This window comes from Semicossyphus pulcher, unplaced genomic scaffold (assembly GCF_022749685.1).
Source record: "Semicossyphus pulcher isolate SPU_LCO1_2020_fin unplaced genomic scaffold, fSemPul1.0.p SCAF_4, whole genome shotgun sequence".
Classification (NCBI taxonomy): Eukaryota; Metazoa; Chordata; class Actinopteri; order Labriformes; family Labridae; genus Semicossyphus; species Semicossyphus pulcher.
In genome coordinates this window covers 10,825,614-10,839,445 of record NW_027211715.1, presented here as the reverse complement: position 1 = coordinate 10,839,445, position 13,832 = coordinate 10,825,614, and the positions used below count along the sequence as shown (strand labels likewise).

The following is a 13,832-nucleotide window of genomic DNA, read 5'->3' as shown; positions in this document are numbered from 1 at the left end:
AAAATAAAAAGATACCAAAAATATCACAGATTATGCTGGGGGGTCACAGTCTATGTAAATATTTTTTTTAAGTATTACAAGCTGAAACAGTTTTAATTGCTCTTGGTTTCTCAGATTTTTTAATTAACTGGATGTATTGCTTGAACTTGTTACAAAGGGTAATGAAGCATGGTTTTTTACCTGTGAATTGGTATTTATGGATGTGAAATTTGCCATTATAATAATACGATTTATCATGTACACACAGGTGTTATTTTGGGTATCATTTACTACGAGACCAAACAATACATTCTTCCAATACAAAGCAAAATGTCCATCAATTCTATCCTAAACGAAGCCACAAAGTTTTTGCCAGAACAGCTTAACAGTAGGGCAATACCAAAATAGATGCACAGCAGTTTCAGAGAATTCTTTACAAAAACTACAATTTACATCAATATCTAGCTGGATAAAATTTATTAATGAGTTTAAAGGAAATTTCCTTGACTTTGTTCGTAATCAAATATTTGTTTGGTATGAGCCAAGCCTTCTTCCATGCCACACATGAAATGACACAGGGTAAAGTTGTGACATTTTTTTGAAACAGTGCTCTTATTGTTATTAATAGGATGTCTAGACAAACAAACTTTCCCTATTGGCGTGTCTGTTGGAGATAACAAGGGAAATGGTTGGTCATCAAGCCTCGGTTGACATTTAAAGAGCGTACACACTCCAGAGGGTATGACCCAAACACTTTTGTATAATCCCCAGGTGTTACAGGGATCTTATATTCTCAGAGAAACTCTTCATATGTAAAAAGAAGACCCTCCCTACTAAATAACTGATCAACCAACATAATATTGTTTTGAAACCAATATTCCACGAAGAGGGATTAATGGTTATACAAAATGTCCTTGTTATTCCATATAAAATAGTTATGAGGTGAATGGTTGTGTTTGTAGATTAGAGACCATGATAAGAAGGCCTGGCGATGAAAAGCAGACAATGTAACAGGAATCTTTTCAATATTATAGTTACAAACAAGGAAAAAATGTATGCCACCAAGCTTAGACAATATAGACAAGAGAGAGGTATAATATTCCAAATTGAGGTTGGGTATTTAAAAAGTTGTTTTAACCAATTTATCTTAAATGTATTATTCAGAGTGTGAAAATCCAAAAAGTTAAGCCCACCATTTTCATATGCATTCATCAGAACTGTTTTCTTTACAAAATTTAACAGCATTTTGTCAATCGCTTTTAGTAGTTTGTCATCAAGATCTTGAGCCAAAGCTGCATATGTCAGTCGAGAGATTCCCTCTGCCTTAGTAAGTAAGATTCTACCTCTTAGTGACAAATCCCAGAGCCACTGGTCTAGTTTTCTTTGAGTTTTTTGTATAATAGGATTAAAGTTTAAGGTGCTTCTCTTATATTGATCTTTAGTGATTTGTATTCCTAAGTATTGCACCTAATTTTTTAATGGAATGTTGTAAAGTGCAGATGTAGCGCATACTTTGATCGCCATAAGTTCACATTTTTTAATATTCAAGCACAGACCAGACGCCTTTGAGAACTCCCCGATTACTTTAATGGCTACAGATACTTGGTTTTCATTTTGTAAAAATAGTGTGGTGTCCTCCGCCAGCTGAGTTATGATTAATTCTTTACCAAGAAGAGAAATACCGTACTAGATTTGATATGGTCTGCCAAGAGCTGAGCCACTATAAGAAAGATATATGGGGCAGGACAGCCTTGCCTAATGCCTCTAGACAGGTTAAATCTAGGGTGTGTACCTCCCAATAGTTTAATGGAACTATTACTATTGATATAAAGTGTTTTTATAGCTGAAGAGAAATATTCACCGAAGCCAAATTTCTTTAAAGATTGTAAAATAAACTGATGCTCCACTGTATCAAAGGCCTTGTAGAAGTCTAAAAATAAAATAAAGCCATCATCATTAATAATTTCGGAGTAATCCAAAATGTCCATTACTAGCCTAATGTTGTTTATTATGTCTTGTGGGGATGAACCCTGACTGCGTTTCTTAAATGATTGAGTCCAGAACCATCTTAAGTCTCTTGGCCAATATTAGAGCATATATCTTGTAATCATTGTTGAGCAAAGATATTGGCCGCCAATTATCAATAAATAAAGTGTCTTTGTTGGGTTTGGGAATTAAAGTTGTCAATCCTTGAGTCATGGTGGTTGGGAGATGTTCTTTTTTTATGCTTTCTAAAAAGACTTCAAATAAAAAAGGGGCCAGTTCATCAGCAAAAGACTGATAACTAGTTCTGAATTCTGAAACTAGTCCATCAGTACCGGGTGACTTATTGTTTTTCAAAAGATTAATTGCATTCTTTACCTCCTCAAGTGTGAAAGAATTATCACACATCGGCAATAGTTTTGACTGTTAGAGAGTTCAAAAAGCGACCACTGATGCCTGGCAATACTCAGATCTATATAGCTTTTAGTAGAAGTTGCTGCAGTAGCTAGATATTACTTTATAGTCCTCTGTAACAACCCCATCCACATTTAGCTTATTAATATTATTCATACTGAAGTGATGTTTTTCTAGATTAAAAAAATAGTGGGAATTTTGTTCACCTTCTTCCAGCCATCTCGTTCTGGACCTTATTAATGCACCCTTTGCCTTTGTTTGTAAAGTTCATCTAGTTTAATTTGCACATGTTTTAGAGGTGGATAGATTAATCGTAATATGTATAGCCTTATGATCTGTAAGAGGGGTGGGGCACATCTCCACATCTATATAATTTCTGTTAAAGCTCTTTGAAATCAGCCAAAAATAAATTCTTGATTGATTTGACCCTGTTTTATTACTCCATGTAAATGCTCTATTATTGGGATGTTTTTCTCTCCAGATATCTTCAAGATTAAACCTATCCATAAATGCTTTGAGATTGGTGTTTTTTCAATTTGGTAGACCAGGAGGCTATTTATCAATAGTGCTATCCAGAATAATATTAAAGTCACCTCCTAACAATAATATGGCATTTAGAAATTTATCTAACCAACGTAACAATGTGTTCTCTATTGATAAGATAAGATTATCATTCTCCTTTTTTGTGTTGAATCCATATATATTACTCAAGAGAGTTGTGTTTGTGTGCTGGCGGTCGAATTGGCGTGTAACATTAGATTAGAGAGTTGTGTCATTGGGTTGGCTGTCAAATTAGCTAGTTTTACCAAATTAGCTTATAGTATGTATGATACAAATTTCTTTTAACAATCAATGTTAATAAAACAAGCAGTTGTGCAACTTTTCTATGCTTTTTTGTTGGCTAATAATGGCCACGTACTGTTATTTGTATTGCAGTGTAGTGTATTTGTCTAGTATTGTGTTGTTAATAAAGTAATTTAAAAAAAAGACTTGCTGCAGTCAAACGTTCACACGTGAGGTACAAATCGGGCAGGAATAAGAGCGGATCGGGTGGACGGATGGGGTAGCAGACAGATAAAGAGATAGATGGATGGATGGATGGATAGATTTATATTTATTTTGTGAATTTATATTGTCCATATTTCATACTACATACTACATATTAATTTCACAAACACGAATCACTACCGCAACTACTACTACTACTACTACTACTACTAGTACTATTACCACCAATATTAATTCTAGTAGACTACTACAAATACTGATAATAATAATAATATTAGTTTTGAAATTACAGTTTAACTTAAATCTGCGTTCTTATATCATTGCTTTCTCTTTTTTTTTTTTAAATCAAAGAGTCCACAACATTTTTTGCAACACTGCAAGACATTTGTAACATATTTTGTCTCACCTTAACCCCAAATTAACCTTTAAAGGAAGATTGGGTAGTTAAAAAAAAATCTAATTTCTTTCAGACAAATTTGGGCTAAATTTCAAATCTCTACATCACAGATTTTGGTTTACTTATTTCCTTTTTATTAATTTTCTTTCCACAATTGAAGATTTTTTGTGAATTTTTTTTTTAATTAAGTGATATAACTTTAGGTTGTGTTTAGTTGACATAGTCCAGCCAAATAGAGGATCTTCAAAGTCACCAGCAGAGGTCCCAATCCTCCACCCTGAAGGTTATAGCGCATACAGCGACATGGCTTAGGATGACAACAGCAAAATAATGATAACAATTATACAACATATTACAATTGAACTCATAAGTACATTGCTCTATCATTTCATTTGGCCTGAGTGACTCATTTTACGCCCAGGTATATATTCCAAATGTGTATAATAATAGGCAACAAACAGTAACATGTCATTTTCAGCTGCCAAAAAAAGGATTGTGCCCAAAAATAACTAGATCTAAATTTATACACATGATCATTTTCAGCAATCAAATATACTTTGTAACCACATAATCATATAGAAATTAGAAAATAACACTTTATGTGTCATCTTCCTTGTTTCAGTGGGCAAATGCACATTATAAATCTAAGTATTGCTTTCTTGTGTATCCCACAGACCCCAAAGACATTTCGAGAAACATAAAGTCAGAACTCAAAGACACTAAGGATATACCGTTAAAGACATTCCTATTAACCAGAGGATCTAAATTTGCAGTGGGGCGTTAAAGATCTCACTGGCATGCTTTACAAATATGGTTTTCCTTTCTACGTGCTGGAGGCCTCTTGAGGCAGCTCTTGTGCCACAGTGGGCAAATGGGTCTTACAGGGTAAAGGCTCAACCTTCAATGATCTCCCATCATTGCACCTGCGCTTCTCATCTGTACATGTAAGACCTGGTTTTAGTCTGACCACTGCATTCTGCACCTGCAATGAAGTGAATAACTGTACACTTTCTACAAGTACTCTCACTTTTATCTTTGTCCCACCATAACCAAAGAAGCCAGGGATTGATGGAGGAAGAGAGAAATACAAAGGCTACTATCAGACTTCACAGAGTTCTCCTAGGAGACACACAGGGCTTATTGGGATTTTTCCACACAACATACTCCCTAAGACCTGTAAACTGACTTTCACGTGTATAAAAGACTTCAGGGCGATTCGTCATTTTTGTACCTAACAAAAAATCTGTCTACACATAAATAGTTACCAAATTACTGTCGACATCCTAAGACACAAAGAAATTACACAGGTTAGTCAGTCTATGGACACAAGTGAAAATGTCCCATTAATGAAGTTTCTATTTAAAATGTGAAATTGAAATGTCTTTAATATCTCATTGACTTCAAGGTAGCCTAATGAATTAATTAAAAAGAATGACTATTCCCTCGTGGGTTTCACACTCTTCACTGTTACAGCGCTAAAATATATTTTACCACCTGTTCATATAATTGATTTAACCAAGTCTTCAACTTGAATACAACTAAATAAATATCCATAGGCATAGTTAAAGTAGTTTTATTTTGTTCAAATATGTAATGTTTAACATAGTAACCAAAATGTATTGTAAAAGGTATAAATAATATATCCGTATATAAAGAGAAAAAAAAAAAGTAATCAAAACACATATTATAATAACTAAAATGGGAGCAATTACAACATGTTTAACAAAAATATAATGTTTTAATCCATAACAAAAATGAATTGCATATGATATTAATACTATTGTATAACTATTTACAAAAACAGGACCAAAAAATCATTAAAAGAACTCATCCTGTTATAAAAAAAAAAACTAAAATAGGAACAATGTAAACATATATGTTGCTCTTAAATTGAACATGCCAACAAACAACAAAGAACAGCAAAACAAAATACAAAAAGAAACACTAAGCAATTCATTATTTACGAATTGTGTCCCTCAAAGTAGATCACTTCCTCCATTGCTGTTATTTCAAACATGTTGATGGCAAAAGACTCCTTGCGACACTTTGGACAGTGTCCAACATTTTGTGTCCATTGGGACACACAGAGCCGGCAGCCAATCAGGCTCCTGCAGCATGGTGCCACCACAGGGTTATCCATCACATCTGAAAGATTCTGGTATAGAGGTTAATGTCAGTGTCAGTTTTATGTGTTTTATTGATGCTTTAAAAGCTTTTGGTCGTGTTACTCATAGATTTCTATTTACACTTTGTGAGAACTTTTGTCTTATAGCTATGGCCACCAGACTATGCAGGTACAATGGGGAAATAGTGCTTCAGCTCCATTTTACTGTCTATGACTATATGTTCCGCATATGCTGGTAAAAGTGCAGTCTTGATTTGTTGCTCCAAAGAGGACAAAAGGCTGACATTTCCTGAATTCACATTGTCTGTTTATAATCTTGGTGTCTGTAACAGGGTGAGATATATACTTGCTATACTGCACACCTGTGGATAAACTACAAAAAAGCAAGCTAGCACAGACTACAGGTAGCTTTTACTGATATTATGAGAATACCTAGATGGTGTACCGCAAGTGAAATGTTTTACCTATAAATGTCCCTTGTATCCCCCTATATACAGTATCTATAGATAATAAAACACATCTTCCATATATTAAGACAGTGTCAGAGACATTTGTCTTACTGTTGGCTGCAGAATGGCTCAACATCACCCTTTTATTGTGTAAAATATTCAAATCCAAGATACTGTTGTTTGATGGTTGCAACATTACATCAAACAGAACATGTTTTCATATAATTTGTGAACATTTCCCTGTAGTTAAGCAGAACATACTGTATATGCTACTCTGAAACCCTGGTATATTCCATAGAATCTAAAATTCATGTTTTGGCCTTAAATCAAAGCTGGGCAGTGCACTCTGCATTGAAATGATACATCTGTGCATATTATATATCCTATTTTATAATGTGAAGTGTATTTGCAATACAGGTTCAAGTTGGGAATTCACAAAAAGGCTACTAACCTTTGCATATCATGCATTGAAATTCTCACTGCCACCACCTGCTGTGCATTTAGGGCCACAGTATTTATTATATTCGCCCTTGCAAGTAGAGAGGTCCTGTAGGGCTTTCTTTATTGCTGCAAGCTCCTCAGCCGCTAGCACCAGTTCCTCCACCCTCTCCAAAGTCTCCTCATCAGCTCGACTGTGAGGATCGGGGATATCCAAAAAGTTAGTTAGGTCAATACAGGCTTGACTTCACCTGCATATTAGAAAATTACACGTTTCTATTTTCACTCTCCCTAAAAACAAAAACAAGGAAGGCCATTTTATTATCACTCAATATTCTTTTCTTCAATTGACAGATTAATGACTGGCTTATTAATTGTCTTGTCAAACAACAACATTACTATACATCTGTCAGTTTCATCCATTTGAAACAACACATTAAGATGTACATGGATAGACTCGTCTGTTTATTGAAACAGAAGGTTGGTGCCTTCAGAGTGGGTTGCATTCGAAAATTGTTACAGGCTTGGATAAACACTATACTCATTACCTGGTCCTCCTTCTCTTCCTCCGAGCTATCTCTTGATGTTGGCTCTCATGTAGTGCTACAATTTTGCGGCCATTTTGGCGCCAAAACCCTAGACCTTAAGGCTAGACGGTCGAGTTAGTTCAAATGTTCTGATTCACTGGCACTACTTTTGAATCAAATTAAACAAAAAAAGGGTAATTGGTCTTAAAGGTCTTTGGGGATCAATAAATTATTGTTGTTATTTGTTATTATTGTAACAAAGAAACCACTGAGAGGGTGAGCCAATTCCTGGCAACAAGGAATGCAGTAGGGTCTGACCATGTACATTATGGGATCAAATGAAAGTACGCAGAGAAGGCATTTGATTATATAGAATGGAAATTCATGTTATCCACCTTAAAGCCCTTGGGCTTTGGCAATATATTTATAAAAAGGATTCACATCATCTACACTCAACCCCAAGCCTCTAATATCACCAACGGGGAGATATCAAAGCCATTTGGGAGTTCAACAAGGCTGTTCTTGCTTGCCGCATTTATTCAATCTATGCATCGTAGTTGCTAGTCAAATTAGAATAAACCCAGAATATAATCATTCAAATTCAAATACATGACACAAACCACCACCTGTCACTTTCTGCAGATGATATAACATTGTCTGTGTCACGCCCTTGATAAAATGTCTCTTCCACCTCTTCTGCGTTTAATTAATACTTTAGGAAACCTTTTGGGGTACATTAATAATTGGGAAAAGAGTGAATTGCTTCCAATATCTGATAAGGTAGACCTAGTGTTCCTACATACAATGCCCTTTAAGATTGTAAATAATCAAATTAAGTGTTTAGGTATTATTGCTACTCGGAAATATGGCGATATCTTAAAGTCCAATTGGGCATGTAAAACCAGACAATTGCGCCATAATATTGAATTCTGGAATACATTACCAATCTCTCTAGATGGCCGCATTAACACCATAACAATGATCACTCTCCCTAGATTCCTGTACATATTTCAATGCCTACCAGTCTATATACCATTATTTTATTTTAAGAAACTGGATTCCATCATCTCATCATTTATTTGGAACAATAAGAGGGCCAGAATATCCAAAAAACATCTCCATAAAGATAAGTCAAAGGGTGCATTTGGCCTCCCTCAATTTCAGTTTTATCTCTTTGGTGCAATAACTTACCAGCAGACCCCACTCAAACAGCTCAAACAAAAAACTCAAACCCAACTCATATATCTACAGCTTCTTGGCTTCAAATTGAACAGGGGACCTGTAGACAAACATCTCCTCCTGCGCTTCTGAATAATCCAATCAAGGTAAAAATTCCATTGTACATAACCAGCCCTGTCATACTAAACTCTTTAAAAACATGGAGACAAATTCGATCCTTTCTGAAGCTACCCAAAGTGTATTTGGATAGTCCCATCTGCAAAAACTATGCTTTCCTCCCAGGCTTAGATGATCCCATCTTCCCTGTCTGGAAAGATAAGAACATAGTCACACTTGGAAACTTATACAGTGAGGGTAAACTGTCATCCTTCCATTCGACTATATATCCAAGGCCTTTAGTAAAAAACAATAACATCAGACCCTTTTCTTGCCATATTTGGGCTTCCTGTGAACTCTGACATGGATAATCATATTGCTCAGGCCATGTCACTCTGCACTCTCCTAGCGCAACGCCTCATCGTGCAACAATGGAAGTCTGAGTCTAGCCCTACATTCCACCAATGGCTGAGGGAGCTTGTAAACGTGATTCGTATGGAAGGCCTTCGATATAAACTTGCCAATAAGGACAATGTCTTTCTTAAAATCTGGAAACCGCTTCTCGATAAATGGTCGACGTACAAACAGAATTTAAGTGCCCCATTTACCCAATGTGCTTGACAGGATGTAATATGGTCCTATTAGCTGGGTATCACACTCACACACACCCCTGATATCACCGTGGTTGCCACTGTTTGTTTGTTTATTCTTCCTCCCCCACTTTGCATGCCATCTCAGTTACTGTTGCCTCACACTCACTGAAGTCCACAAAAAGCAAAGCTCCATCAATGAGAACTAATACTATTAATATGCTCCTTTTTAGAGAGAAAAACAGAGACAGAGATGGAGAGCGAATTAGTAAAGCAGGGAGTAATGCAGTTGCAGTCTTGCAACATAAAATATTTGGATGTTTTCAAGAATAATTTTGGAATCTTGTTAAAAAAAAAAAAATCTTTGGTTCAGTTGTTTTCCTCCATAAATATTATACATTTAAAGTTATTACAAGGTAAGTTCAGGAACAGGACCATGCATCTCTCACTAATTCTATCACCCATTCTCATTCACCTAAGCCTCCCTAATGTCATTACCTGTGTGTACATATAGTATATGAGCCTGCCTTGCCCCTTCTCTCCTGTTCGTCTCAGTTCTCAAGACCCTCCCTGCCAAAACCCCATTCCTCTCCTCTTAAAAGAGTAACCACAGGGGATGCTGAACCTGAAAGTGCATTGAGACGTGCCCCCACCCTGAGTTTAGTCCCCCAGGTTCCTGGCAACTCAAGCTACTTCAACCCCACCTCGACCCCAACTCATCCCTTAATAACTTTACCCTGCAGAATTTTCCAAATACCTCCTTTTTATACCGTACAATGGCCTGGTTTTATTAGTAAAAACTAGAACAAACCTGGAAAACCTTCCTTGGATCATTTGTTGTGGTGGCGGTGCAGGTCGCCCAGCTGAGGCCACAGGCCTTATCCTAAATTGGAAGGGGTTGCTTGGCTGTACTGTGGGTGAAGCAGCAGGTAGAGTTGAGGTGGTTGGGGCCTTTTCTCCGCACACGTCATATCTGTCCTCCATTTGAATTTCAATGATGTAGCAGGACCACATTGTCTTCAGAGACAACATATATGCTGGAGGGAACCAGCTGCAAAAACAAAGATGACATCTTATTCTAATTTCCATAGATGTTTATGTACACCTTTATGTGTTACTGTATTATTTCTCTCCGTCACATACACACAAATAAGCCCTGGTGCTGCAGACTGATGAGTCAGAATTGGAAATATTTGGCTGTGGCAGAAGGTTTGTTTGCCGTAGGGCTGGAGAGCGGTACAATAGTGAGTGTCTACAGGCAACAGTAAAGCATGAAGGTTCCCCACAAGTTTGGGGCTGCATTTCTGCAAATGGAGTTGGAGATTTGGTCAGGATTAATTGTGTCCTCAATGCTGAGAAATACAGGCAGATACTCATCCATCATGCAATACTATCAGGGAGGCGTATGTTTGGCCCCAAATGTTTTCTGCAGCAGGCCAACGATGCCAAACATACAACCAATGTCATTAAGAACTATCTTTAGCATAAAGAAGAACAAGAAGTCCTGGAAGTGGTATGGACCCCACAGAGCCCTGATCTCGACATCATCGAGTCTGTCTGGGATTACATGAAGAGACTGGAGGATTGAGAAAGCCTACATCCACAGAAGATCTGTGGTTAGTTCGCCAAGATGTTTGGAACAACCTACCAGCCGAGTTCCTTCAAAAACTGTGTGCCTAGAAGAATTGATGCTGTTTTGAAGGCAAAGGGTGGTCACACCAAATATTGATTCGATTAGATTTCTATTTTGTTAATTCACTGCATTTTGTTAATTGATGAAAACATTCTAGCATTCTTAGTTTACAGCATTTTTTCCACACCTGCCTATAACTTTTGCACAGTACTGTATATGTGTACCAAATTGGGTATATGTAGGTGAAAACTGATGGATGGGCTGAATTTTCTCCACTTTGGGAGGGCACTGTAGAGCTATTTTGCCACGCCCATGAACAAGAGCATGATCATAAGTGTATTTCCCTCACATCTGAGGCGCTTGCAAATTTTGGTGAGTTTTGGGGCATGTTAAATCCCCAAATGAGCAATTAATTTAGCGCAAGAATGAAATCCGGTAGCAGATTTCCTTTTGCAGGGCAATCCTTCTCCAGTGGAGTGGAGGCTCCATCCGGAGGTGGTGGTCAACATGCGGACCTCTTCAGCAGGGCCGAGGCGGACCTCTTTGCTTCTGAAGAGACAACCCATTGCCTCCTGTGGTTTTCCTTTATGGAGGAGACCAGCCCTCTGGGGCAGGACGCCCTGGCACATGATTGGCCAGAGGGTCTCCTCTATGCCTTTTCACCATTCCCTTTGATTCAGGCAGGGCTACAGAGTAAAACAAAATTCTATTAGTTTCCAGTACCTGTTTAAGTATTCTATACCATGATCTACATCACCTTTTAACATATGGAAACTGACTGGAAAACTACAGCATTTATTCTAACCAATGTTGAGGTTGCGGCAAATTGAATTAATAGTTCAAATAGCGCCATATTCAAACAATAACAACCCTGTTATTGGGGAAGAGCAAATAATGGTTAAACAAAATCACAGTAGAGAGTTAGAAAGTCACCGAAACTGGATGGACATGCAGAATTTTAAATAAAAAATACCATCATTTTTAATTGGCCATAAGTATGATATTGCTATCATTTCATTCTTTTGTTTTCTTTTTCTGGCAGAACAACATAACACATTTAAGGAAATGCACATCTTCACTTTTTCAATTCAAGAAATAGGGAAGAAAAATCTACACATTGTGGAAGATACGTTAATACTACAACACTACTTATTGGTGGCAGAACAAAATAACAGTTCCCTGAACACAGCACTTTACTTGAGTATTCACAGTTGTGTTTATTTATGTTATGTCTCTACAGTTTGTGGGGAAAAATACAACTGATTTCATATTCATACTACTGTTTTGTGTGTGTACAATTAAATGACAGATATATCTCCCAAGTCATAACATGAACACATTTCAAAATATCAACAGCAAAAAAATAAACAAGATCCTTTAGTCGGTTTACACCAATTTCAAAAATTTTTGAACTTTTCCTTCTAATATCTACCCATATACACAGACAATGTTATTTGCAGATGTTTTGAGTTGTCAAACAATGATATTTCTCCATAGTGAGCAGTTTTCATTACTTTTCATTATTTATTCAGCAGAAAATACTTAAAGAGTAATGCCTGTTTACTTAGTAGGCTGTGTTTCTGGAAGAGAAGCTCTACTGTTTATTTTCCTGCAAAGGTAATTTTTCAAAAGTATACTTATTTTTAAAATCATCTGCAAATAAAACTTTTTATAGGAGATACCATAAGGGACAAATTATTTTTGTTTACAAAGATGAGTGAACTAAGCGTGAACTAAGCAACTTAAAGATTCAATCTCGAAGATTTCAGTTTCGTTCTCTTTGGTGCCATCTAATGGAGATAAGCGGTAATTGCGGGGAGTGCACTTCCCAATTTAGTCAGGCGTCCATGGTTGGCCCCTTTGTTAAGGTTGTCACTCTTGATTTTCCTTTTTAGACTGTTCGCCTTCATCTGAGTGTCAAATTTGTTTCTTTTTCTTTGGATTTTCACATATGTTTTAAGTTGTATCTGTAGTCATTGATCTTTTTATTGTTTGTTCAGCCATAGTCGATTACTCGCAACACTTGCAGAGATTGGAAAAGCAGTAGCATAGCTCTGTCTACCCTCTCTGGCAGACCAACCACTGCTCAGTGATGGAAAATGTGTAACTGACTGGGCGACACTTATGTATTTTTTCTGCGAATGTCGCCACAGACACCCAGTCCATAATAATACTATATTCTGCAAATGCAAAGGCTTTTATCAGTGGGCCAAAGGCTCAGTCACCATTGTGTTACCTCATTTGGTGATAGATTGTGATTTAACAGACATTTATTTACATAAAAATCTTCGAGATTATACCTTTAAGACAAGAATGAAGACATCTGTGTAAAATCCAGATTAAAATACTTTTGCATACTCCCTATTTCAACTGTGTAAATGTACATCTGGTGAAAAGCACTGCCTTGGGCATTTTGTTTTTTTTCTGTTCTCGTATTTCATTTTGCTTAACCATTGACATTTATTTTCTGCAGCTATTTTTGATGTCGAGTCTAAGTCAGCACAATAGTGAGAGTGGTTTGATACTCTTTTTAGAGACTAAAATCTAGAACCTAAAGATTCAAATTAAGTGATGCTATCCATGTCTATCATTAGACTGTATTTCAAGAAAAAATCATGTTCAAATTCTTCTGTGTTACTGGTGTTAGTCCTGACCATTTAATCTGCAAATCTTATTCTTTCTGCTTGGACAAGCTCATTCACGATCTTAATGAACAGACTTGACTTGCACTCTATCACAGGCTTTACATGTGTTAAAGAACTTAACATCATTAGTGTGGTTTCTGAGAAAAGGAGGAGGGATTTGGGACTGCAGAATCTAGAATGGAAAAGCGACAGTTGCAGAAGTGTACACGAGGTGATTGTTTGATGCCATTTGATGATATCAGTCAGTTGAAGGGGCCTCCTGAGGTTCCCGATTGACTGCATCAGGGAAAAAAAGAAGAGAACAGTTAGGTATTTTCTTGTATAAATAGCATTATTATCTTATCAACTTTCATAAAAATGAAATCTGTT

At 36.7% G+C, this 13,832-nt stretch overlaps 1 protein-coding gene across 2 annotated transcripts in view; it reads right to left on the bottom strand.

Moving 5' to 3' along the window:
• Positions 1 to 11,799: 11,799 nt before the first annotated feature.
• Positions 11,800 to 13,832, bottom strand: part of cherp (calcium homeostasis endoplasmic reticulum protein) — a 48,326-nt gene continuing 46,293 nt past the window's right edge. For both annotated transcript variants that reach the window (XM_069680176.1, XM_069680177.1), the window contains one exon: positions 11,800 to 13,739. In XM_069680176.1, the coding sequence (XP_069536277.1) occupies positions 13,702 to 13,739 (38 nt within the window). In that variant the 3' untranslated portion in view covers positions 11,800 to 13,701. The remainder of the gene's footprint in view (positions 13,740 to 13,832) is intronic.